Here is a 26,333-nt window from a genome sequence, read left to right on the forward strand (position 1 = left end):
AAATTTTTTCAACGTCCAGAAATAACTTTTCTTAATTAACTACTTTCTCTTTTGTTTTAAATATGTATATATATTTATGTAAAAATATTTATATTTATATATATATACGTTATTATATATATTTATATATACTGTAATATGTAGTTAAACCTTAATTTAAAAAGATAAAATAAAATTTGTGCATTTATATATAACTAAATTTACACATATAAAAGTCTATTTTTAAAAACTTATTTCACAGTTATTTTTAGAATAAATATGTTGCTTATTACTTTTTACTTTACCATATTAATAGCTGTTTCAACAAAAAAATGTAATGAATCATTATATAGACATTCATTTTTATCAGAAATTATGAATAATTATGATAAGACTATTGTACCAAGTACATTAGGAGTTAATGTAACTGTTGAAGTTACAATTCAAGATATTTCATCTATATCAGAATTAACAGGTTCATTTGAAACAGATTTATGGTTTTCACAAATATGGATGGATGATAGACTTAAATATGAACATATATCATGTAAAAAAAATTTATCATTAGATGCATCTGTTGTTGATTTATTATGGACTCCAAATACATGTTTTGTTAATAGTATGAAAACAGAAATACATACTAGTCCTTCACAAAATGTACTTCTTATTATATATCCTAATGGAACAGTATGGTTAAATTATAGAGTACGTATTTCTGCACCATGTAAATTTGAATTATCAAATTTTCCTCTTGATAATCAAAAATGTGAATTAATATTTGAAAGTTATTCATATAATATTGCTGAGGTACGTTTATATTGGAGAGAATGGGATCCTGTATCAATATCTAATTCTGATTTTAAACTTCCTGATTTTTCATTTTATAATGTTACATGGCAACGTGAAATGCTTGAATATACAGCTGGAATGTGGGACCAATTAAAAGTTACATTTAGATTTAAAAGACTTTATGGTTATTATTTACTACAAATGTATTTACCAACATACCTATCTGTCTTTATAAGTTGGATTGCTTTTTGGATAGACTCAAAAGCTTTACCAGCACGTATTACATTAGGAGTTTCATCTTTAATGGCATTAACATTTCAATTTGGTAATGTTGTTAAAAATTTACCACGTGTTTCTTTTGTTAAGGTAAATTATAATAATTATTAAAATATTACTATTATATATTTTAGGCTATAGATCTTTGGTTTTTTGTTTGTGTTGCATTTATTTTTTGTTCACTTGTAGAACTTGCCATTGTTGGTTTTATAGATAAAGCATCGATAAGTGGATATAAAAAAAAAATGAAATTCAAATGGAATAACATAAAAACAAACTATTATCCAACAGAAACATGTCTCATTAAAGGATGTCATCATGATGTTTCCGAAAGAATGTAAGTGTAAACATGATTGTTTATTATTATTTGTTTTTTTTTTAGAGATTCATCTTCACCTACAAACTTTATAGATATTAATGAAGACAATCCTGTGTATGAGTCTGTTTTAACATCACAACCAATCACAAGAATGATATCATGTGATTCATTTTCTAATTTAAAAATTTTCGCAAGAAATAAGACAAAGAGGTATATTATATTAATAAAACTTTTTTTTTTAATTTCTTTTTCTTTCATATAAATATATATATTTTTTTTAGAGCACAAACTAAAAATAGACATTATCAGAGAAAGTTCTTTAATCATCCAAATATAAGTGAAAAGGTTGATTCATTTGCGGCAAAACTTTTTCCTGCATTATTTGCATTATTTAATGGTATAGTTTGTGTTAATTAAACTATTTTATACATTATATTTTTAGTGATTTATTGGTGGTATTATCTTTCTCAAAATAACTACTCAAATAACTACGTAACTGCTGACCATCATTAAAATATATAAATATTAATTATTTTATCAATGTAAAATATACTTAAATTTGTTTCTGTGATATATTACTTTTTAAGGAAAGAAATATTTATTAATTCTATATAAATGTGTTACCCATACTTCCAGTTTTACTTTTTATTTAAAGAAAATTTAAAATTAATTTTATGGTGTTAGAAAAACTAGATTTTTGATTAGCCTAGGATACATCATATAATAGAACATTAGATACATTTAATATAACTGTTATTTAGAAAATTATTATATTCTATTCATAATAATATCTTTTTTATTAAATTTTTTATAGGGATTTTCTAATCCAAAATGAAAGTGCCTTTTTTTATTAAACTCCTAAATTCAATTTCATATACCTCTTCAAATTTTTTATCTACACATCCTAAAAAACTTATTATTTTTACGATTATTTTAACAATAATATGTTCAATTAAAATACCATTATCAAACATTACTAATGATGTATCTGATTTTACACCTAATGAAGCTCGTGCACGATATGAAAGAATAATTTATGATCAATTTTTTGCTAATAAAGGACAAGGAAAAAGTGTATTTATTTTTATTACGGCAAAAAATAATGATAAGAATATGTTAAGTGAAGAGGCATTGCATGACACAGTCGAGGTTTGTAATTATTTATAAATATATATTTTCTTTTGAAATTTTATTATTTATTTTATTATATTTTTTTTTATAGATACTTGATATTGTTTATTCAAATTTTACTGTATATGACAAATTAACAAATAGATATCTTAATTATACATCATTTTGTAAAAATTTTTGTATTATAAATGAACCAATTAGACATTTTTATAATGGATTAAAAATTAAAAATAAATTTAATGATACAAAATCAGATGGTCATTTAGATCTCAGTTTTCCAATAACTACTGTTTTAGGAAGGCAAATTCATCTTGATCCCAATTTTTTTGGAGCTAATATTGAAATAAAGTTAAAAGATATGGAAAAAACATCAACATATAGTATGATGAATCAATTACAATTAACTAAAGAAAATGATATTTTATCATCTGTTAAAAATAATTTAAAAAGTTTTAATTTAGTTTTATTACAATTTAGAGCTGAAATACCTTATGGTGTTAGCCCAAAAAATGCTACAAAATGGGAATTAGATATTGTTAATTATTTTAATGATTATTATCAAAGTAATTCTATAAATGCTTATGTTTTAACAGAAACTTTTCTAACAGATGAAATTGTAAGATCAGGTTTAACATTAGCACCTTTTTTATTAATTGGTTTTATTATTATGACAATTTTTTCATCTATAACAATGTCAATTGCTGCTGCATATGTGAATCAATATAATCATCATAAAGTTTGTTTTATATATTTTTATTAAAATAATATATTTTAAAGATAACACTAGCATTTTTTGCCTGTGTTTGCCCATTTATGGCATGTGGAACAGCTTTAGGTTTAATGTTTTGGTTAGGATTCAGATTTGGTTCAATATTATGTGTAACTCCTTTTCTTGTTCTTGCAATTGGTGTTGATGATTCATATCTTATGGTTAATTCATGGCAACGGATACTTAAGTCATATCAATTAACATCATCTAATAATCTTTCATCAAAATCTATTTTTAAAGATGTTATCATAGATACTGTTCCATCTATAACTATAACAACATTAACAAATATTCTTGCATTTGGGATAGGTGCTTTAACACCAACACCAGAAATTCAATTATTTTCAATTGGTAATACTTTAGCAATTATTGTAGATTATTTTTATACATGGATATTTTATGGAACAATTTTATATTTATGTGGAAATAATGAAATTGAACAAATTAACAATAGTAATAAAGATAAAAGTGAGACCGTTTCTAAAACTGTTGAAAAAAATAATATTAAAGATAAAATTAAAAATTTGTTAGGAAAATTTTTAGATTATTATTGTAATTTATTAACAAACAAAATTATTGCATCATTAATTATTGGAATACTTATATTATATTGGTATATATCAATTTCGGCAACATTAAATATAAAAGCAGAATTAATACCACAAAAATTATTTTTAGAAACCTCAAATGTTGTTAAAATACTTGATTTAAGAAATGAATATGTTGTACCATTTTATGCTGTTGTATTTGTTTTTGTAAATAATCCTGGTAATATGTCAGATCCAAAACAAATATTAAGATTAAATAATATGGTTAATGATTTTGAAATTGTATCAAATGTTATTGCAAAACATTACACAAAATATTGGTATAGAGATTATGAATTATTTATCAAAAATATAGAAGAAAGTGTTAAAGAAATGGATGATGATTATTTTTTAAATGGTATTAATGAATTACCACAATTTTTAGAATGGCCAGAATTTTCATTTTGGAAAGGTTTTTTAGATTATAAAATTATTAATAAACAAGTTGTTGTTGAAAGATTTTTTTTTACAACAGCATCCCATGGTGCATCTCTTAAAGAATGGTCTTATAGGTCAGAAAATTTAGAAAGATGGAGAGGTGTTGCTGATAAGGTATATTTTAAAATTTCTTTTATTTTTATTTAAAAATGTATACCTTTTTTTTAGTATAATGATTTAAATGTTACGGTTTATGAAGATGATGCAAAATTTTTAGATTTAATACCAACATTAAAATCACAAACACTTTCATCATCAATTTGTACATTAGTATGCATGTTTATTGTTTGCCTTATGTTTATGGGAGATCCTATAACTGTTTTAGTCGCAACATTTTCAATAACATCAACATGTATAGGTGTTTTTGGAATTTTAACAAAATGGGGAGAAGATTTAGATCCAATAGTAATGAGTGCTACAATAATGTCTATAGGTTTTTCTGTTGATATTCCAGCACATATAACATATCACTATTATCAAACACAATTTATATCAAATTCCAAACTACAATCAGTTAAATCCAGACTTCAACATTGTCTTTTATCAATTGGTTTTCCAGTTTTAGAAGCTGGTATATCTACAAATATATGTGTTATGAGTCTTTTATTTGTCAATTTACATATGGCAACAGTTTTTGTTAAAACAATGGTGCTTGTTGTTACAATTGGTCTTGTTCATGGTTTAATTATTATTCCAGCTCTCTTTTATTTGATCTCAATTATCCCAACATATAAAAAATCTCCAATTGAAGATTGTACAAATTCAAATGTTGAAAAAAATTTTGTAATTGCTTAAAATTAACTTAATCAATATTTCTTTATAAATAAATAATTTCATATTAACTATAAATTTATCTTATAACTATTTTGGAAAAGTGTTCAAAGTAGCATGTCGTAACCATTTTTTTATATATCTCTTTTTTATTTTTCCATATATTTTTGTAAAATTTTTTTATCCATTTTTAGTTAAAAAAATTATGGATGATTACGAAAGTGTTATTTTAGTCAAACCAGAAGTTTTTATTTATCGAATACCACCAATAACAACTGCCCATGGACATAGGTAAAATAATTATTTAACATATGTGTTTAACATAGACAATGTTATAAATTTTAGGGCTGCAGATTGGAAACTTGATACGCCTGATTGGATTGGACGTATGAGACTTATATCAAAAGGTGATAAACTGGAACTATGTTTAGATGATAAGACAACTGGTGAATTATATGCTAAAGCACCAATTGATTCTCTTGAATCACGTGCAATAGAAGCTGTTGTTGATTCATCAAGATATTTTGTTGTACAGTTACGTAGCGATACAGGAAGAACTGCATTTGTTGGAATGGGTTTTTCTGATAGAAGTGATTCATTTGATTTAAATGTTGCTTTACAAGATCATTTTAGATCATTAAAAAAAGAAGTTGAAATCGATAATACTCCTAAATTAGATCTTGGTTTTAAAGAAGGCCAAACAATAACTGTAAAAATTGGTAATAAAACATCAACACCAAGACCTAAACCATCTTCAAATGTTGGAGGAACTGTTCCTTTACTCCCACCTCCACCAAGTTCAAGTAATCGTATTAGAAATTCATAACGTCACAAAAAGGAAACAAAATTATCTAAATATAAGCTATTTTAACTAATTTTAATTATTTTCTTTTTTTATTTTTTAATTATTCAAATTTAATTCACTTTTAACATAATCTTTGTAATTAATAATTTGTTTTTTAAATAGGTTTTTTGCCTATACAATATTTATAATATTGTAATTTCAATTTAGTACATTTGTTAAAATATAGTATATACACTTTTGGAGATGATACGTACACCAACTCGGCAATGTATTACAAGATTAAAGACGGATTATAAAAATTTAATTAAAGATCCGATTCCATTGGTTGAAGCAGTTCCATTAGAGGAAAATATTTGTGAGTGGCATTTTTGCATAACTGGTGCCTCTGATACACCATATTATGGTGGTTATTATCACGGAAAATTAATTTTTCCACCGGAATTTCCTTTTAAACCACCATCAATTTATATGATAACACCTAGTGGGCGTTTTAAAACGGATGTAAGATTATGTTTGTCAATATCTGATTTTCATCCAGATACTTGGAATCCTTGTTGGAATGCTGGTACAATTGTATCAGGTTTAATTTCATTCATGAATGGAACAGCTGTTACACTTGGAAGTATTGAAACTACCGATGAAGAAAAAAGAAAACTTGCAAAACAAAGTTTGGCTTTTAACCTTAAAGATAAGCTATTCGTAAAACTCTTTCCATCTACTGCAAAAAAAATTGGTGCTGAACTTAGAGAATTGGCATTGACAGATAAAGAATATGTTAAACCACTTCGTTCTGACTATGTTAAAAATTCGTATGTTTATAAATTTTCTAATTTTTCAATTTTTTTTTAGTAGTGAAAATAATAGAATTGACAATGAGGCTACCGTATTGTTTCTTATATACTGTGCCGGTGGTGCCTTAGCATTGTCATTAATTATCTCTGCTGTGAAATACTATTTATGGGTTTAAAATAAAGTTTTGGATAAGTTTCTCAAAAAAAAAAAATAAGTACTATAAGTTCTAAACATATAATTATGTAATTTTTTCCTATAAAACTTTGTTAATATAAATTTTATCATCTTTATTTGGTTTTATCCTAAATATATTTTAAATTTATTTTATTCTTTTAATGTAAAATATCAAAAACATTCTTTAGAAATGTCGTAAATAGCTTAAAAATGAATTTTCTATCAAATTATGCAATAATACGTTTATTTTTTCTTTCATGGATTTGTTTAATAACTTTTGCCATCTATTATCAATATTCATTTCTTTCAAATTATAACTGTAATTCTGTTATACGGGAACATTTAGAATTACAAAACATTAATAATATGCATAAAACACATTTATTAAATGATACATCAGTACCTAAGTTAAAAACATATCTGCTTATCATGATAATGACTACACCCAATGACAATGATGTAAGGGAAGTTATAAGAAATACTTGGTTAAAATTATCTAATCGTGGTAAGCATGTATTTCAATATCGTTTTCCAATTGGCATAAAAAATATGGATTTAAGTATTAGAGATTCATTAAGAGATGAAAATAATATTTATAATGATTTAATTTTCTTATCTGATGTTTACGAAGATTATCAATTGTTAACCTTGAAAGTTGCTAATACATTTAAATATGCCTATGAGCATTTTGATTTTCAATATCTTTTAAAAGTTGATTCAGATAGTTTTGTACGACTTGGTACATTAATTAAATCATTAAAGGATCTTAATCATCCACGTCTTTATTGGGGATTTTTAGATGGTAGAGCAAAACCTTTTAGAAAGGGAAAATGGAAAGAAGTTGATTGGATTTTATGTGACAGATACCTTCCATATCAGGTAAAAGAAATTTATGAATATAAATATAATAATTAAATTATTTTAGCTTGGTGGTGGATATGTTATATCTAGTTCATTAGTTTCATATATTGCAACTAATCTTCCACTTTTAAAAATGTATAAAAGTGAAGATGTTGCTGTTGGTGCTTGGTTAGGTGGTCTTGATATTAAATATCTTCATGATCCACGTTTTGATACAGAATATTTATCACGTGGCTGTAATAATGAATATATTATAACACATAAACAAAATAAAGAGATGTTACAAAAACTTTACAATAATCTATTAAAAACTGGAAAGTTATGTGAAAAAGAATATAAAACACGTCTTTCTTATATTTATGATTTTTCAGTTGATCCAAGTTTATGCTGTGTTAGAAAAAATGGTTCTAATATTCCATAAAATTAAATTATACAACTTTTTTTTTTCCTATTTATAATAATAAATTGGTTTTTTTTTTATAATTTTTAATTAAAATATAAGATATAAAATGAAATTTATTGTGAAAAAAAAATATTATTATTAACATTTAAGGTAAAAGAAAAAAAAAAAGTACAACAAAAATACAATTTTTATGACATCATTAATTATTCGACTATTTTATTTTTTGCTAAAAGACGTGCTACTTTTTCAAGTTGTTTTAAATTTTCACTATAACCTGTAGCATAATCATCACAATAATATGGTAGTTTGTTATCTTTGCAAAATTTTTTAACTAATTTACTGCAAGAATTTAAATTTGATCTTGGCATAGTTGGGAAAAGATGATGTTCAATTTGATAATTTAATCCACCCCATAACCAATCAGTAAAAACTGATGGATTCATATTTCTTGTTGTTAATATTTGAAGTGCAACAAAATTATTTAATATTCTACTATTTTCAGGATATTTATCAACTGAATTATGATTAAATGTTACAACAAACCCAATAAGAAAACCTCCAAGGAGTTGCGATAATAAGAAATACCAAATTCTCGTTGTATTGTCTGGAAGTAAATATAATTGTCCAAGAACCCAGGTCCAATGAATTATTATTCCTAATTGTTCCCAGAATGCATTTATCCTATATTGTTTAAATTGACTGGTACTTTGAGCAAAGACAAATGCAATAGATTGTGATGTCCATGAGACACGAATTAATGGAAGCATCAATGTAAAATATAAATGTTGATATGGAATTATTTTGAGAAGTAATTTTTCTATTGGTTGTTTAAAATATTTCAATTGTTTTGGTACAAATGCAACTAGTGGTGTTAAATCAATGTCAGTATCATGATCTAAAAAATATTACAATAACATTATATAAAGATAAAAATATAAAGTTTTAAATAATAACAAACCTATGATATTAGTTGCTGCATGATGAGTATTGTGTTTATCCTTCCACCAATCTCGTGAGAATCCTTGACAAATATTACCAAGAAATATTGACATTACATTATTAAACTTTCTATCTTTTCCTGGTTGGTGATGACAATATTCATGACATAACCATCCTAATTGTTGCCAAGCTAATCCCAAAACTAATGCTGAAATAAAATACCATCCATAATATTGAAGAACAAATGCTATACTCATTATGGTAAGTGTATCAAATGTTTTTCTTATATAAAATGCCTGGTCGTCATCCATTAACCCATATTCAAAGATTTTTTCTCTTAATTTTTCAAAATTTTTAACCATTGCTTTTTCTTCTTCTATTGTATAATCATATGTAGATACATTTATATCACTACAATCATTTTGATTTTGTTTTTGTAATATTGGATCATCTTTAACATTAATAACTTTATGCTTTTTTAAAAAATTTAATTGTTTATAGGCAATTTCTGAACCTTCATGAAATGCATGAAATATGTGGGTAGCATCAGAATCACTAAAAAAAAATAGAAGAAAATAAAGTAAATAAAATAAAATTAGTAAAAACAAACCTATATTGTGATAAAACTGCTCCACCAGGATGATTTTTAATGACATCCTCAGATATTTCTAACCATAACCCATCTATTTTCATTTTAATAGGTTTTATTAAAATTTTATTAACACACTCATTATCAGATGTCATTGTTAAGTTAATAAAATAGAAATAAAAATTGAAATGATGGATTATGATATTATTTCAACAGTGGGAAAACCTTAAGTAGACAAAAATTTATGCATTGTCTGATTAGTTATACCCGATATGTCAATTACCTTCATATCATAGATTATATTAAACGATGATTGATAAAAATTTTATCTCTTATTTGAAAAAAGTTATTTTGATACTTTTCTTCCGTCGTAAATGGCGTGATATATTTTTACTGGTGCTCTTAATCAAGAGTATCAACACATGTCATAGATTGCTCAATTTTAATTTAGTATATGATACGTGATAAGTACAAAATTTTATATTGTAATAATAGTTAAATTCATATTTTACTATTAAATTTTGTTACATCTTTTATTCTTTTTTTTTCATGAAATTTAATAAAAAGGGTTGGTATTTAAACATTTATTTTAACTTAAAAATTAATTAAAACAATAAGATAATATATTAATCGAAACATTATTTATTAATTTAACAAAATTGATAACAAAAAAAAGGATGCCCTTGTCACATAAATGTCATCAAAACGTTTTTAATTTTACCTTTTTTATTAATACATTAGTTAAAATATTGAAAAATAATTAATTCATCAATCAATAGAAATAAAGTTGTTTTAGAAAAGTTTAAAATATTTATTGGTATTACAAATATTTGCTTAAAATATTCAAAATATGTTCAAATTTTGTTGGTACTAATTTACATTATTTTCCTCAATCCTCTCACCATCAAATGCCGCCCACCATTAAATTTTAATAATAAACTCCTGGTAAGTAAAAATGTTGCGGCATCATTTTAGCTATCTTAAAAACAGGAAACAGACTCTTTTATCTTATAATAATATTTAAAAGTATAAGTTCTTTGTCAACAATGAATACCATAAATCAAAAATTTGAAAAAATAATTATGATTTATTTTACACTTATCGCCTCGTTGAATTCAGGCATGTGTCCTTTTCATAATTGTTTTAAACTATACCAAATTATTAGAGCATCTGTCCATCTTCCATTATTCTTTTGTCTAATCTTAAGACATAGAAGTTATAAAAAAAACAATGGATTCTTAACTTAACATATAAATAATTGTCGTTATTAATCATTTTGATTGTAAACTAATTATATCATTCTTAAAGCTTTTTATACATTTGTTATATTCTTAAGACATCCTCAATGACACTTTTCCTAAAATAAAAAATAAAATATTAGTATATCTTTACTCTACCTACTTTACAATTTTATTGAAAATTATTTAATATTACTATATGTGCTAATATTATTCTTATGATATTTTATGATAGTATTATATTTTTATAAATAACTCAAAATGTTGATGCATTAAAAATTGCCGTCCTTTTATATATATACTATATATATATATATATATAGATATATATATATAGACCAAATATTTAAAATATATCTTTAATTTTCTTTTATAACCATGATATGCTGCTCTTTCACAATATTTAAATATTTAATTTTTCTCTTATAGTTAAAAATTGTATTTGTTTTATTTTTCTAAGCCTTCATTTTTATGAAGAATGATACAAACCAAGGCTTTTGATATATGTTTACATGCTACCCTTCACATAAATAGCTCAAGGCAACTGTTCAATAATAAATAGTGTTCTAACTCCCATATTTATACTTTAAAGTATAATATATTTAACATTACTTTAAATTCTTTTTTTTTTTTTTTTAATTCTATATCATATTGAACTTTTTAAATCATTTTCTAATCTTTATTTTTACTTTCTTTTTTTTTTTCTTATATACATTAGTTTTTACTTATTTATTTATAATATCAAAAATTGCCGTTTGACATATGCTTATAATCTCATTTAACTACAATATAATTTTATTGTTCAAAAAATATAACCTAAAAATATTTAAATGGTATATATTATTAGGTCCAATCGATTATCAAAAGTAGGACTTATTTTTATAGGAAAAAAAAGTTATGTGATATTTTATTACCCATAACCATTGGCGCGAATTTTTTATTTAATATTTTTTTAATTTTCATCAAATAACTGTAGCGCTTAATAATTATCTCATCAATTTTATATCATCAATATTATCTCATCACTTTTATCTCATCAATTCAATACATCACATCAAGAGGTTGCGCTTTCTTTTTCCATTACAATCTTCTATTTTAGTTGGCCGACATCTTAGAACTTACATAATCTCCCAAATGTGTTTTAGGTTAACTATTTTTCTTTAATTTTGAATCCAAATATTTTTGTAGTAGAAATTTAATCTCATGTATATATAGATATTAAAATAAAGAAAGCTAATATTACCTATAATATTCATTTTCATTTAATTTTCAAATTATTTATAAACTATTCTTTTAAAATTTTTAAAATAATGAAATTTTTCTTTTATTTTATACTATTATAACAAAACAAGCCATTGGATAAAAGACCAAAATAGTATTTAAATGTATATATACTATATTTGCAATATTATTGCTTAGGGAGTGTACAATCAAATATATATATATACTCAGATAAATATGACATAAACATTCAAAACAATTTTTATTTTTAAAAAGTTAATACAAAAATTTTATTATAAATATTAAGTACTTTTATATATTTCATCTTTATATTGTAATGTTTAAATCATTTTTGATAAAGCACAATTGTAAACATTCTTGGAGTTATTTACTTTATATTAAATATTAGCTTTCCACCTTATTTTAAATTATATATATAAAAATTTTACTTATGTTATTTTTTTTTTCTTATATATATAATTATAAAAATTAGCAATACTTATAATAATAATATATATATAATATAACATTTTTAAAAATTAATCTTTTATTTTATTTTTTTTTTAATTTTAGTTAATTTATCATTGTAAAAATAATTCTTTTGTTTAAAATATAATAGTTAATAAAATAAATAAATAAATAATAATGTATTACAATCTTTTTTGATTAATATCTTTTTCTTATCATATATCATTTAATATAATATGCTTTTCTTTAAACATATTTTATACTTATTATATACTTTAAAATAATATAATAATAAATGATTTATTATATATTCCAATATATATATAATTGTTACTTAAAAACATATTATTATCAATGATATTATGGTGGTAATGTCACCTTTCAATTAAAATTGATCATAATTAACCTTATAGTTATTATTATAAATATTAAAAGGGTATATAATAAACTTTCTACTTTATCCATCTGTTATAAATTGTTTACAATTTTTATCTGATAAAGGGAAGGATATTCCAAGTTCAGTTACTTAAAATTAATTTAAAATTTCAATTTATAGGACATTAACAATGATAATTTTTTTATAATATATATTGAAAATATATATAAAGAAAAAGTTTTGTGACCAAAAAGAAAATTTATCTTAATGTAATAGAAATATCTTTATTCACTTCCTTTAACAATAGTTCACAATTGCTCCACTTAAAATATTTGAAGACTATATACTTTATCTTGTTTAATCAGAATCTGATAACTATTAAAACTAAAAAGAAATATATAACATCTTCATAAATTTTATCTTTACCATTAAATTACTTTTCCTTTCTATAATTATAATTTGTTAATAAGTAATCTTTTTATTTATACTAAATACCTTAAATAGTTCTTAAAATAAATGTATAAACTTTCTTTAAATATTTACCTCAACTATCATAATATTTTCTATTACAATGTTAATATGAAATTAATTCTACTTTTTACAAATACTATTAACTTTTAATTTAAATGTGTGTTTATTTACATTTTAGAGGCAAAATTATATATATTTATATATATGCCAATTGTAACACTGTTTTATTTAAATGCCTTATAAGTAAATCAATATAAATCCGGTCAACACCTGCTGTTGTGTCAGCACAGCTTGTTATATAGAACTTTTATGGGTACTTTGTTTTTTCTTTTCCATACTTCAATATGATAAGTCTATTACGCGCCGAGGCATTTTGTTTGGTCATTTCATTATATATGTATACATATATGTAATATTTAACTTTCTTTTTTTTTTTAATTTTATTTTTATATTTACAAAAGAAATGTTTTTTATTTTTATTAAAAATAACTAATAATTTTTTTTTTTAGAAATGGCCAATTTGGCCATTAAAATTTTTAGTGATAGGCAGTTATGCCTGAATATTCCATCACTATTAATAACACTATTAATTATTTATACCTCAACAGGTAATTTTACTAATATTATTAATATATTAATTATATATTTTATTTAGTTACTGGTGTGGTTAAAATTGATTGGACATCAATTCCTTCACCTCCTAAGCTTATACATGAACCTAATGATCCAATTATTTATTTTACTGTTGAGAATACAATATCATCAAACGCTGAAATGCTTGATTATTTAAAAGAAAGAACATTAAGATGTTCTGGAACTGGTAATCCACCTCCTGTGTATACATGGAAAAAAAATGGTAAACCATTCAATCTTGCTATGTATAGTGATCGTATTGCACAAAAACCATCCGATGGAAGTTTTGTATTCTCTAGATTGACAGCTGATGATGAAGGTGAATATCAATGTGAAGTTTCTAATGATAATGGTACAGCTGTTTCTGAAAAAATTATCCTCAGACAAACTTGTATGTTTAAAATTTTTCACAAATAATATAAATAATTTATTAGGGATTCATTATTTTCCTAAACAAAGAGCGGAAATTGTAAAAGTAGAACTTGGGGAACCATATAGTAGAAATTGTACCCCACCTGAGTCAAATCCACCTGCTCGTGTATATTGGATTTTTAAAGGTGATGAAGAAGGCTCATTTGATTCAATAAATAGTTCACACATTTCAACAAATGAAGAAGTAAGTTAATTAAAAATTAACATTTGATTATATTTATATATAAACAAGGCCAAATGTAGAATATTACTTCGTTATAAAAGAGAAACATTTATCATTGAGTTATCTCTTTTTCCGAAATTTTAAACACCTTTTGTGAGACGTTATAATTAACTAAAATTGATTTTTATTGAGCAGTAAAATGTTAAAAGGCTTACTTGATCAAATAGAGTACTATTAACTTGTTCTTTTTAACCACATTAATATTTAAAATAACTTTAGGTAACACTCTCATATATATATATATAATGATACTTTGTTGTCTTCATACAACATTATTTTTTGATATCAATTATTTACAATTTTATCTTTAAGAGGTATTTTAAACAAATGTTTAAAATATAATTTGATATATATATATATTTATTATTTATTACACATAATTTTATTCAATTTTTTTTTTGTTTATATTAATTTTATAAACTTTCAAACCATGTTTAATACACAAATTATATAATATAAAACAACCCACTATTTATATAAAAATATATCGTATTATAAATTAATATATAAAATATTTCATTATATATAATTTATATAAAGTATTATTCTGTTAACTATAACCGTTCCTATAATTCTTCATTTATTTTTGCTTTAGGCATCAAAGTTTTAGCTTAAAATATACATATATATATATAAATATATATATGTATATTGATTAATATAATATTATAGAATGAATAAAAATTTAAATTCTTTATATATTCATACATTTTTTCTGTCCTGTTTAATTTTTTTTTTATTTTCTTTAATAAAAATTGATAAAATAAATTTTATATAATAATATTTTTTATTATATATTTTATCATTTATTACTTTCTTTATTATATATTTTAATTTTCTTTAATTGTAAGATTTTAATGAATCTTAAAAATTTTAAATTGTAAAATAAATTACTGTACATTATTTATGTAGTAAAATAGAAATTTTTCTTTTTAACAATTTGTTAGCACTTTTATGAGAAAAAAAAATTAAAAATAATATATATTGTAGATGATTGCGAGCTTTGTATAAAAATAATTGTTAAAAGGAAATAGGGAGAAAGTAATAAAAATTTTTAAAATGACAAACTTGTCTCTTTATTTAATTACTTTAAGAATATGAGTCTAAAAGATTTATTTGAATTTATAATATGCATATATATTGCCAATGGCTAATATACAATTGTTATAATTTTTCTTTTTTACAAGTGTCTTTTCCTTCCTTTGTATATATCTTTAATAGAAGCTTAACCATATAATAAAACTAACTTCTTTTATTACAAAGTTAACTTTTTATCTTTATTTTATTTTAAAATATTTACACTGATATATATATTCCTCTCTCTCTCTTATTTCTTATATAATATTTTATATTTTCAAATTATTAAAAATGAAATGTATACTTTTATAATGTTACATACTTTGAGTGACATAATTAAGTCTTATTTAACTCATTAAAAGATGCCTTCATATTATTATATAATATTAAGTGTGTAATACTATCTTTTTTAAGTAGTTTCAAGTAACTTATACCATTTTAAAAATTACTTAAAATGATGAATTGTTATTATTATATATTATAAAGCTAACTTTAATAGAAAACTATAGAAAACGTAAATATTCATGTCCATATTAATGCCTGTTTATTTCAATACATATTTGATGCTGATATTTAAACAACTAGTATATTCTATATATATTTACTAACGATACAAATATTTATGATTAAATGATAGGAAATTTTTATTATTTAAATATATATACATGCAAACTTTTGTAAATTCCTAAATTTTTTTTTCTTTTTTTTTTATAAATTTAACAGTTCATAAAGTTGTTGCAGTTTTAAATATTTATAAATAACATATATATTATATATATACATTTAAAGGTTTAAGGGTTTATTAGTGGTATTCTACATTATTCAAGGCTATATATTTAATTACACATGCTGCAAAATATTTTACTAAAATTTTTTGCTCTTTCAATTTTAATAAACGAGGTATGTTTAATAGGGTACCATTTTTTTCCATTATGTCAAAGAATCTGATTTCAAGCCAAACCGATATTACACATGTACAGCCGAAAATACAAAGCTAAAGGATTATAAATTTGGAAGCCAGTTTTCACTACAAGTTACCACAAATAGAAGAAGAAGCTGTATGTTTTTTTTTTTTTATTATTTTTTTTAATGATTTTTTTTAAGTATCCTCAAACGTTCCACCCGCTGAACAGTATGTAAATCAAAGTTCACCAATTGCACTTAATGGAAATACTCATAAACTTCATTGTTTCTTTTCTGGATTGTATGTTTTATAATTTTAATTATTTTTAATAATTATTATTTTAGTCCCGAACCAAAACCTAAATGGTATCACAATGGACATATTATATCAGAAGATAATAATGATGGATTTTTATTTGAATCATATGGTAAAACATTAGTCTTCAATGTTACTATGAGTAAAGCTGGTAAATATGATTGTAAATTTCCAGCCCATAGTGATATTGATAGATCTTTTAATGTTGTTGTTGAAGGTAGCTTTTTTTTATTATTTTTTTTATAACATAAAAATATTTATTTTCGTGTAATTTTAGCTGCACCTTATTGGCCTGATCAACCACCAGCAAATACAAATACTAGTGAGGGTGAGACAGTTGTTTTTGATTGTAAAACAAGTGGTAAGCCTCCACCAGTTGTAACATTTTATAAAAATGGTGTTGAAATGATAAATCCTAAATCAGGAGAAAAATGGGTTATTGATGGTTCTAAATTAACAATATATGATGTTAAAAAAGGAATACATGGTGCTGGTGATAATGCTGTATACCAATGTAAAGCTGAAAATAAACATGGTTATTTATGGACTAATTTCTATTTGAATTTATTAGCATTTAAACCACAATTATTAGAAGATTCAGGAGAAGTAGAAGCTGTTGAAGGTAAAGAACTAGAACTTTTCTGTAAATTTTTTGCATCACCAATTGTAAATATAACATGGGAAAGTCCTAATTTACTTGGAATTGCACATGAAATTATACCAGTTGATCCTAATGGTGTTGGAAAACTTATAATAACAAATGTTAATGAAGATTCAGAAGGTGAATATAAATGTATTGGAAAAAATAAATATGGTATTGCAACAGGTGCAGCAAAAGTTTCTGTTAGAAAACCAACACATTTAGCTGGTTTTAATGAACCATCACTTGTTCATATTGCTGGTGAAGTTCTTAAATTACCATGTTCAGCTCACCATGATAATAGACTTGAAGTAAATTATGAATGGTTAGTTAATGGAAAACCATTAGATCAGGAAAGATTAAATTCAGGGGCATATGAAATTGATAGTGATAATACACTTATTATTAAAAATCCAACACAATATGATTCTGCAGAGTATGTATGTAATGCTAATACAAAACTTGATTCAGCCTCTAAAAGTATACAAATAACTATACAAGATGTGCCTGCTCCCCCACATGCTGCCTACATTACAGATTGTAATGAAAAAGATTATACTGTCAAAGTTAACTTTGAACATTTGGAAGATGCAAATGTTATTTCACCGGTTAAAGAATTTTGGTCACAATATTTACCAGATCCAGATGTTGATAATACAGCTTGGAGAACTCATCCTGTTCCAGTTTTTGCTGAACAAAATGAACATATTGAAAATGGACAAAGAATGGTTCGTGCTTCACTAACTATCAGTTTAAAACCATATGGTCGTTATGTCTTTAGAGTAATAGCAAGAAATGCTGTTGGTGACAGTTCTCCAGTAAAAGTTAAAGGTTCATGTGAAACATCACCAAAAGCACCATTTAGAAATCCATCAGGTGTTAAAGTACAAGGATCTCAACCTGATAATCTTGTTGTTTATTGGAATGCTATGCCTCGTGAAGAATGGAATGGCCCTAATTTTGGATATGAAATTCAATATAAACCAAAATCTGGTAATCAATGGAAGACAATTGAAGTAAGTGATCCATTTGCTAATAAGCAAAGTATTGAATTTGATGAAGATAGACCATTTGAACCATATGAAGTACAAGTTATTGCAAAAAATGAATTAGGACCAGCTATTGTTTCACCAGAAACTATTGAAGGTAGGACTGGTGAAGGTGATCCTGGTGTTACACCAACTAATTTTAAATTAATAAAAGCTGGTTCAACAACTGCCGAATTTAGTTGGGATCCTATTGATTCTTCCGCTGTTAATGGAAATTTCACTGGTTATCAGATAACTTATTGGCATATTGATGAGGATGATGATGAATATTTTAGTGACATGGAAGATTCTCATAAAGAATCAAAATCTAAAAAACGTCGTTATATAAAAAATAATCGTATTAAAAGGTCTTTCAATGATGAATCATCTTTAAAAATTCCTAATAATAAAAAAACTATTATATTTTCACCAAAAGCTACAAGTGGTACTGTTACTGGTCTTAAACCAAATGCCATTAATTATGCTCAAATAGCTGTATTAAATGGACAAAATGCTGGAACTCCAACTGAACCAATATCATTTAGAACGGAAGAAGGTGTACCAACTCCCGTAAGAAGATTAGGTGCTTATCCATTAAATAATCGTTCACCAGCAGAAAATAGTGTAATAATGGTAAGATGGGATAAGCCAAAGAATTTACATGGAAATTTGCAACATTATACAGTTGAATATTGTACTATTGATGAAGTATCTGGAAAAGTATTACAATGTAGCTCACCTGAAGTTGTTCCATATGATAAACAAGAAATAAGATTAACAAATTTATTACCAGATACTAGATATCGTATTAAAGTTTATGGAAATACAAATGCTGGAGATGGTGCACCAAATTCAGTTGATGCAAAAACATTATCTGAGGAGGTTGCAAGTGAATGTAAGTTATATTATAAAATATAGTCTTTCATCTTTTAATTATAATAATATTTTTATCTATTTAATGTACACATATGGTAGAGTTTTTATTATATTTAGAATATTTATTTAAATTTTTATCTTTATTTAATTTAAATCTTGTAGTTATTATTATTTTGATACATTTAATATTCTTGTATCATCTGGTTTAATTAATTAGTCATACAATTCTTTTTATAAAAATTATTACTTTGTATTAATTCACAAGTATACTCTTTTACAAATTGATATTGAAAGTGTATGCCTGGCACTTAGTAGAATAGAAAAAGAGTAGGAAGAGTTTTATAAACAATAATATTTTATATATAGGACAAACCTTTTATCATAATAGAGGATTTTTAGTTATTCACTTTCCTATAAGTATAATTTCTCTTATATATATATATTATTAATATTTTATTTTATCATAACAATTTTTATACCAAAGCATATATGTTTGTCATAAAAATGAACATTATATTATATTATTTTCTTACTATTATTTTTGCTATTTTAGTACATCCAGAAACACCAACACTTACAAATATTAAAGTTGGTGAAGATAATATAAATCTTACATTTGTACCTGGTGATTTTGATGAAAATACAAAAAGACCTGTTGGTAATAGTCATATTGTTCAATATCGTGAAAAAGGTAATGATGAATGGATAAATTTACCTACTAATGATGATTCATTGGAAGCAAATATTAAAGGACTTGAACCAGGTACAAAATATGATGTCCAAGTTGTTGCACAATATACAGATGAAGATGGTAATATACGACAAACACCATCTAGAATTCATCATATTCAAACAATTGGAAGTTCAAGTAAATTTGGAAGATTTTGGTGGATACTTTTAATATTACTTCTTATTTTACTTCTATTAATACTTCTTTGCATAATATGCCTTATTTTACGTCAAAGAGGTCAAAAATATCCTGTTTCGGAGAAAGAACGTTTACAAGGAAGGGAACCAATGTTAGGAAAAGATAGAAATTTTGGTGAATATGAAAATGGTACAAATGAAGAAGGAAGATCATTAGCTGGACATAGTCAAACCGGTTCTGAAACAGATTCTATGGCAGAATATGGTGATGGGGATCCAGGAAGATTTACAGAAGATGGGTCCTTTATAGGACAATATGTCCCAACAAAAACTTTAGCCCCAAATAGTGATCGCTAGAATGTAGTAAAATTTATGACAGTATCAATAATAATTATTAAAAAAAAATTATTAAAATAATTACTATAAAATTTAGAAAATTATTTACTTTCAAGTAAATTGCCTAAAATTAATAGTTATAAGTAAGCCATTTATTTATATGATCTGTCCTAAGTTTGTCTCACAAGAAATAATTTTTTTTTAATACAAGTTGCTTTTTATCAAAAGAAAAAAAAGAAAAATTAAAGCTTGTTTTGCAAAATTAACGTTTCACTACCGGTTGACAAAAATTATAGTAAGAGAAAAAAAAGACTTTATCAATTTTTAAAGTTTATCTACGATAATATTAAAGAAAATCTCCGAAAACACCTAATGTAATGACTTCAACAATTAATGAAATTTTTTATTTTATCGTTTCACTTTATTATTTTTTTATAATTAGCTTATTGTGCGTTTTATACATATTATTATGTTTCTGCTCAAAATTTTACCTTTCGTAAACTGTTATTAATAATTGCGAATGATCTTTTGATATCAATTTGCATTCATATACATACACAATCTCTTTCATATAACATTGGCAAGCTTTGCATAATTTAATTTTTTTTTATAATAAATAAATGTTGTAACAATTTTTTAAAACTGTTTTAATTGTTATAGTATTTTTTTTTTAATCATTATTATAAAAAGTTACATAAAATTTAAGTTTAATTAATATTTTTTAATTTATTTTTATAATAATGTTTTGAATATGACATTTTAATACAATTAATCAAGATAATAAAATGGTGAACTTTTAATAGTGTAGGAGTAACAATAATTGAATCTGATAAGAAAGGTTAATATAGTTTATTCCTTACATAATTTATTTACAATTTAAATCTTTATAGTATTATAAATTTCCTGTTTAAATGATTTTAAAGGACTAAACATAAGATTGTTATTATTTTTCATAAATTATATATCTTCTAAACTTGTTTTAAACGGCACATATTATATATAATATTATTTTTATTAATTTCTTATATATATAATTAATTTTTTTTTTTTTTTTGAATAAAAAAAAGTTATATTAATTTTTACTTTTTTTTTTAAATTTAGTTTAGAAATAATATGTCCGCATTTTCATCTTCTATAGAATATAATTTATATGAAATTGAAGGAAAACATATTTTTGATAATGAATTAATTGTTTCATGTGAAAATGTTCAAAAAAATGTAAGTTTTTATATATTATTTATATATAAATTTATTTTTAATAGATGTTTATATTAATTGAAAAGTTAGAAAATTGTATATTTGTTATAATTGATAACAAATATAATTTTATGGATATAAAAAATAATTTTCAAGAAGATATATTAAACTTAATGTATAAAATAGATGAAGATGTACATGTTATTTGTGATAAAGTAAGAATAGCAATTGATACATGTAATGTAAAAGATGATCGTTTAAATTTTTTATTAACAATTCATAAATATCAACAAGCAATAAGTATTATTATTAAAGAATTATCTGAATGTATTGGTGAAGCAATTGAAAAAACATTAGACTTAAGAATAAGAGGAATATGTAATATAACAATCGAAAAGAATGTTATTGTTAGGATGGCACATTTACGAAAAGAAATAGTAAAACCAATAATGAGTTTTGGTCCAAGAACAAGAAAGTTTATTTAAAAATAAATAAAAAGTGATATTTCATGTTAATGTTTTGAATAAAAAAAAAAACGAAAAAATTTATATATTTTAGTTTAATATTTTATCACGCTAATTTGTTAATTTAATTGACATACTTTTAAAATATATATAATACTAAAAATTTATTTCAAATGCTCTTTAATTTTTTACATCATCATTAGATGTTTGTCAATATTCATTTTAAGTTTATTTTTTTTATAATTTCACTTTTTTTAAAAAAAATAAATTTAAAAATTTTGGAAAATTATCACCATCGAACGTCATCTGTTGCTGTTATTGGTAGTATTTATAGTTTAAATTGTTTTACTTCACCTTAGTAGGTATTAAATTTAACTAAAAGTAGTAAAAATTTTATAGTTCTTTTATATACCCTAAATGGTATCATAATGATAAATTAATTGTTAACAATAAAAATGGTTACTGGTTTGAAAATAATAGAAAATCCTTATTTTTTAATGTAACAGAAAATAAGGGTGGAAAATATAATTGTAATTCAGATGTACAATCTTCTATCAATAGAACATTTTATGTTAATATTGAAGGTATTAATTGTGTTAATTACATTTAAAAATATATTTTAGGACCACCTAAATGGATTTATAAACCTCCTATTGATACAAATGCTAGTGAAGGTGAAACAGTAACATTTTATTGTAATACAACAGGAAAACCAAATCCAAAGACAACATTTTATAAAAATGGAGTAAAAATGAATAATTCAAAAAATAAATATTTGATAAAAAATAATAAATTAACATTAATTAATGTTACATATGGTATTTATGGAACAGGTGATAATTCAATTTATCAATGTAAGGCAGAAAATAAGCATGGATATTTATGGAATAATTTTTATCTTAAAATTATTGAATTTAAACCTGAATTAATAAAAAAATCAGATGATATTGAAGTTATTGAAGGTGATGATGTAGTAATATTTTGTGAATTTTCTTCAATGCCTAGTGCTAATATAACATGGAAAGGATTTAAAAATGTGGCATATGAAGTTATAAAAACAGTCAAAAAAAATAAAGAAAAAATTAAATTAAAATATGTTGATAAAAATAGTGAAGGTGAATATATTTGTAAAGGTTCAAATAAATATGGTTTTGATGAGGGAATAATTAAAGTAATTATAAGAAATAAAACAAAATTTATTAATGAAAATGATACATCAATTATACATTTAGCTGGTAACAATTTAAAATTGTCCTGTAAAGTTATACACGATGATTCATTTACCTTAAAATATGAATGGTTAATTGATAATAATCATATAAATACTGAAAAATTTGATTATAATATAATAAATAATGATACAGTATTACTTAAAAATGTTAATAGTTTAAAATCAGTTAAATGCAAAGTTTCTACTAAACTTAATTTTATTGAAAAAAATTTTAAAATTACAGTTGTAGATGTTCCTAATCCAGTAGAAATGGCTTTTGTTGTTGAATGTAATCAAGATAAACGATTTGCCAAAATAAATTTTAAACATTCTGAAAAAGCTTATCTTTATTCACCTGTTATGGAATTTTGGATTCAATATTTAATTGATTCTTATGATGATAGTACATCATGGATAACATATCCAATTCCTATAAATGCTGAAAATTATGAATATATTTATAATGATACTAGAATAGTTAGTGCATCAACAATTATTAATTTAAAACCTTATTGTCATTATCAATTTAGAATATTCGCTAGAAATTTTATTGGTGATAGTACACCAAAATTAGCAAATGAAATTTGTACAACTTCACCTAATTTTCCATATTTACATCCAACAAATGTTAGAATAGAAATCATGAATTTCAACAGTATAAAAGTGTATTGGAATATAATTCAACGTGAACATTGGAATGGACCAAATTTTAGGTATGAAATACACTATAAACCATCATCAAATAATACATGGGATATTAAAAAAATTGATAATCCTTTTCAAAATAATGATCATATTATATTTGATGAAAATATACCATTTGAAATGGTAGATGTTAAAGTATTATCAGTAAATGATATTGGAATGGGTATAGAAGTACCAAATATTGTTCAAGGAAGAACAGGATTATTATTAATTGATAATTCAAATATACCTAGTATTTACTCTGACAGAACAACTAGAAGAATAAAAAAACTTTTTAATGAAAATAGATTAGAAGATTATCCATTTTTTATAGTAATAATATTTATTATAATAATACTCTTTCAAATATGTTTATTTATTACCTGTTTATGTAAAAAAAAAACAACTAACAATAAAGAAACATTAGACGTTAAAGAATCTCTAATTCAAAATTTTGAAAACAAATAATTGATTATTGTTTTATAAATAGTTTGAATAATTTGTCATATAATAATTTACATTTATAGATTGACTTCGTTATCAAAAGACATTTTTTAATGATCAATTGTAATTATATTGTGTTATTGATATCGTTATTTTTATATAATAAAAATTTAACCAGTAATTTTTATATATTTAAAAAAAGATATTTAGAAAAAATTTTATTTGTATATTTCTTATTAAATTTTACATAAATAAATTGTATTAAACTTTAAAATTAAAAAAATAAAATATAAATACTATACTTTAACACCATTCGCTATTTTTAAAATATACAGAACATTTTTTTTTCAAAATGTATATTTTATTGTAATAGGCAGCTTTATTTTTTTATTAAAAAGTTAAAAAAAGTATAATCACGAACTAAGTTCAAAAAAAAAATTAGAAAAAAGGTAACAACTTTTTTAACTACAAACAATTATTTTCATGTAAACATGCAACAAATATTCATGACAATTAAAAATATATATAATTTATTAAATTTTTTTATTTGAAATGATATTATTGATTGAAAGTGCAAAATTATGGGAAATGATATAAAATTTATGTTAGTTAATTGTTTTGTTTACATATATTTTTCTTTACTGATATTAATAATAAGTAATTATTACTTTAATTGTAACTACTTCTGATTAAAGATTGGCATATTGTTAATTTTATGGTAAAATAATGTTATTAAATAGAAAAATTTATTTTATATTATATTGTTAAGTAATGTGTAAATTTTGTTATATTTATAAATATTTGAGTTTTTTTTCCGAGTAAATAACTAAAGATGATTTTTTTAACCTTTTTTTGTGAGCTAAATATTTATTATTCAATGTTTAAATATAAAAAATAACAATAAATTTAAATCCTTTAAAATATTTGTTTTATTTCATAAATTTTTTTTTAATTCTTTCATTAATTTGATAATATAACTTTAAAACACAATACTTATTTTAGCCTTATTATTAGAATACTTTAAAATCTATACAAAATTATCACATCAAAATAAAAAAATTACCTTTATTAAATTTTTAAATTCATAAAAGACAAACAAATTTATAACACTTGTAAGAAGTGATAATAATTAATTTTTTTTTTTGGTTATAAATAACTTCAATGGCAACAAAATAACTACGCATTTTTAATACACTTTAATTGCTAAATGCTATTTGATCATAATTCATCTTTTTCATAGTAGGAAATTTTTTTCATTAAACTAAAAAAAAAATTCTAAATGTAATAATTTTAAAGAATCAAGGTTCTTAGTTAGAGTAAAATTACGATTATATAAAAAATTTAATTGTTGAATCTTTTAAATTTTTTAAACCAAACTATATTAAAATTAAGAAAAAAAATTAACTATCACTTTTTTAATAAATTAATACAAATGTAATATTACTTTAAAAAACCTGATATTGAAAAGAAAATTTTTTTTTTTTAAATTAAATAAATTAGTATTATTTATTAACAAAAAATAAAATAAATTTTTTAAATTAAAAATGTGTTGGTTATATTTTAGAGGGATATTAAAATATGCAACACAACCATAAAATTATACGTAA

General features: G+C 22.9%; 8 protein-coding genes across 8 annotated transcripts; 7 read left to right on the forward strand and 1 right to left on the reverse strand.

Annotated features, from left to right (window-relative positions):
* Positions 1 to 354: 354 nt before the first annotated feature.
* On the forward strand, positions 355 to 1,876 carry SRAE_X000029900 (Gamma-aminobutyric acid A receptor/Glycine receptor alpha family and Neurotransmitter-gated ion-channel transmembrane domain and Neurotransmitter-gated ion-channel family and Neurotransmitter-gated ion-channel ligand-binding domain-containing protein; the record flags this gene model as incomplete). The annotated part of the gene is made up of 5 exons (XM_024644627.1): positions 355 to 1,134; positions 1,179 to 1,381; positions 1,427 to 1,573; positions 1,645 to 1,760; positions 1,806 to 1,876. The coding sequence occupies 5 exons, from the start codon at positions 355 to 357 to the stop codon at positions 1,874 to 1,876; spliced, it is 1,317 nt and encodes a 438-aa protein (XP_024510167.1).
* Positions 1,877 to 2,194: 318 nt separating this feature from the next.
* Positions 2,195 to 5,083, forward strand: SRAE_X000030000 (Sterol-sensing domain and Acriflavin resistance protein family and Patched family-containing protein; the record flags this gene model as incomplete). Its single annotated transcript, XM_024644628.1, has 4 exons — positions 2,195 to 2,512; positions 2,586 to 3,230; positions 3,272 to 4,402; positions 4,457 to 5,083. 4 exons carry the CDS (start codon positions 2,195 to 2,197, stop codon positions 5,081 to 5,083), a joined length of 2,721 nt encoding a protein of 906 aa, XP_024510168.1.
* Positions 5,084 to 5,264: 181 nt separating this feature from the next.
* SRAE_X000030100 (NECAP-like protein CG9132) lies at positions 5,265 to 5,885 on the forward strand (the record flags this gene model as incomplete). The annotated part of the gene is made up of 2 exons (XM_024644630.1): positions 5,265 to 5,350; positions 5,405 to 5,885. The coding sequence occupies 2 exons, from the start codon at positions 5,265 to 5,267 to the stop codon at positions 5,883 to 5,885; spliced, it is 567 nt and encodes a 188-aa protein (XP_024510169.1).
* A 222-nt stretch (positions 5,886 to 6,107) lies between these two features.
* SRAE_X000030200 (Ubiquitin-conjugating enzyme E2 J2) lies at positions 6,108 to 6,831 on the forward strand (the record flags this gene model as incomplete). The annotated part of the gene is made up of 2 exons (XM_024644631.1): positions 6,108 to 6,673; positions 6,714 to 6,831. The coding sequence occupies 2 exons, from the start codon at positions 6,108 to 6,110 to the stop codon at positions 6,829 to 6,831; spliced, it is 684 nt and encodes a 227-aa protein (XP_024510170.1).
* Positions 6,832 to 7,196: 365 nt separating this feature from the next.
* Positions 7,197 to 8,112, forward strand: SRAE_X000030300 (Beta-1,3-galactosyltransferase 6; the record flags this gene model as incomplete). The annotated part of the gene is made up of 2 exons (XM_024644632.1): positions 7,197 to 7,709; positions 7,756 to 8,112. 2 exons carry the CDS (start codon positions 7,197 to 7,199, stop codon positions 8,110 to 8,112), a joined length of 870 nt encoding a protein of 289 aa, XP_024510171.1.
* Positions 8,113 to 8,297: 185 nt separating this feature from the next.
* SRAE_X000030400 (Fads2 protein) lies at positions 8,298 to 9,777 on the reverse strand (the record flags this gene model as incomplete). Its single annotated transcript, XM_024644633.1, has 3 exons — positions 8,298 to 8,989; positions 9,053 to 9,588; positions 9,644 to 9,777. The coding sequence occupies 3 exons, from the start codon at positions 9,775 to 9,777 to the stop codon at positions 8,298 to 8,300; spliced, it is 1,362 nt and encodes a 453-aa protein (XP_024510172.1).
* A 4,130-nt stretch (positions 9,778 to 13,907) lies between these two features.
* On the forward strand, positions 13,908 to 20,748 carry SRAE_X000030500 (Neuroglian; the record flags this gene model as incomplete). Its single annotated transcript, XM_024644634.1, has 8 exons — positions 13,908 to 14,004; positions 14,052 to 14,420; positions 14,464 to 14,645; positions 16,675 to 16,819; positions 16,866 to 16,965; positions 17,010 to 17,197; positions 17,258 to 19,543; positions 20,078 to 20,748. The coding sequence occupies 8 exons, from the start codon at positions 13,908 to 13,910 to the stop codon at positions 20,746 to 20,748; spliced, it is 4,038 nt and encodes a 1,345-aa protein (XP_024510173.1).
* Positions 20,749 to 21,840: 1,092 nt separating this feature from the next.
* On the forward strand, positions 21,841 to 24,750 carry SRAE_X000030600 (Neuroglian; the record flags this gene model as incomplete). Its single annotated transcript, XM_024644635.1, has 5 exons — positions 21,841 to 21,945; positions 21,990 to 22,399; positions 22,723 to 22,746; positions 22,788 to 22,972; positions 23,012 to 24,750. 5 exons carry the CDS (start codon positions 21,841 to 21,843, stop codon positions 24,748 to 24,750), a joined length of 2,463 nt encoding a protein of 820 aa, XP_024510174.1.
* Positions 24,751 to 26,333: the final 1,583 nt, after the last annotated feature.

The sequence above is a fragment of the Strongyloides ratti genome (assembly GCF_001040885.1).
Source record: "Strongyloides ratti genome assembly S_ratti_ED321, chromosome : X".
Taxonomy (NCBI): Eukaryota; Metazoa; Nematoda; class Chromadorea; order Rhabditida; family Strongyloididae; genus Strongyloides; species Strongyloides ratti.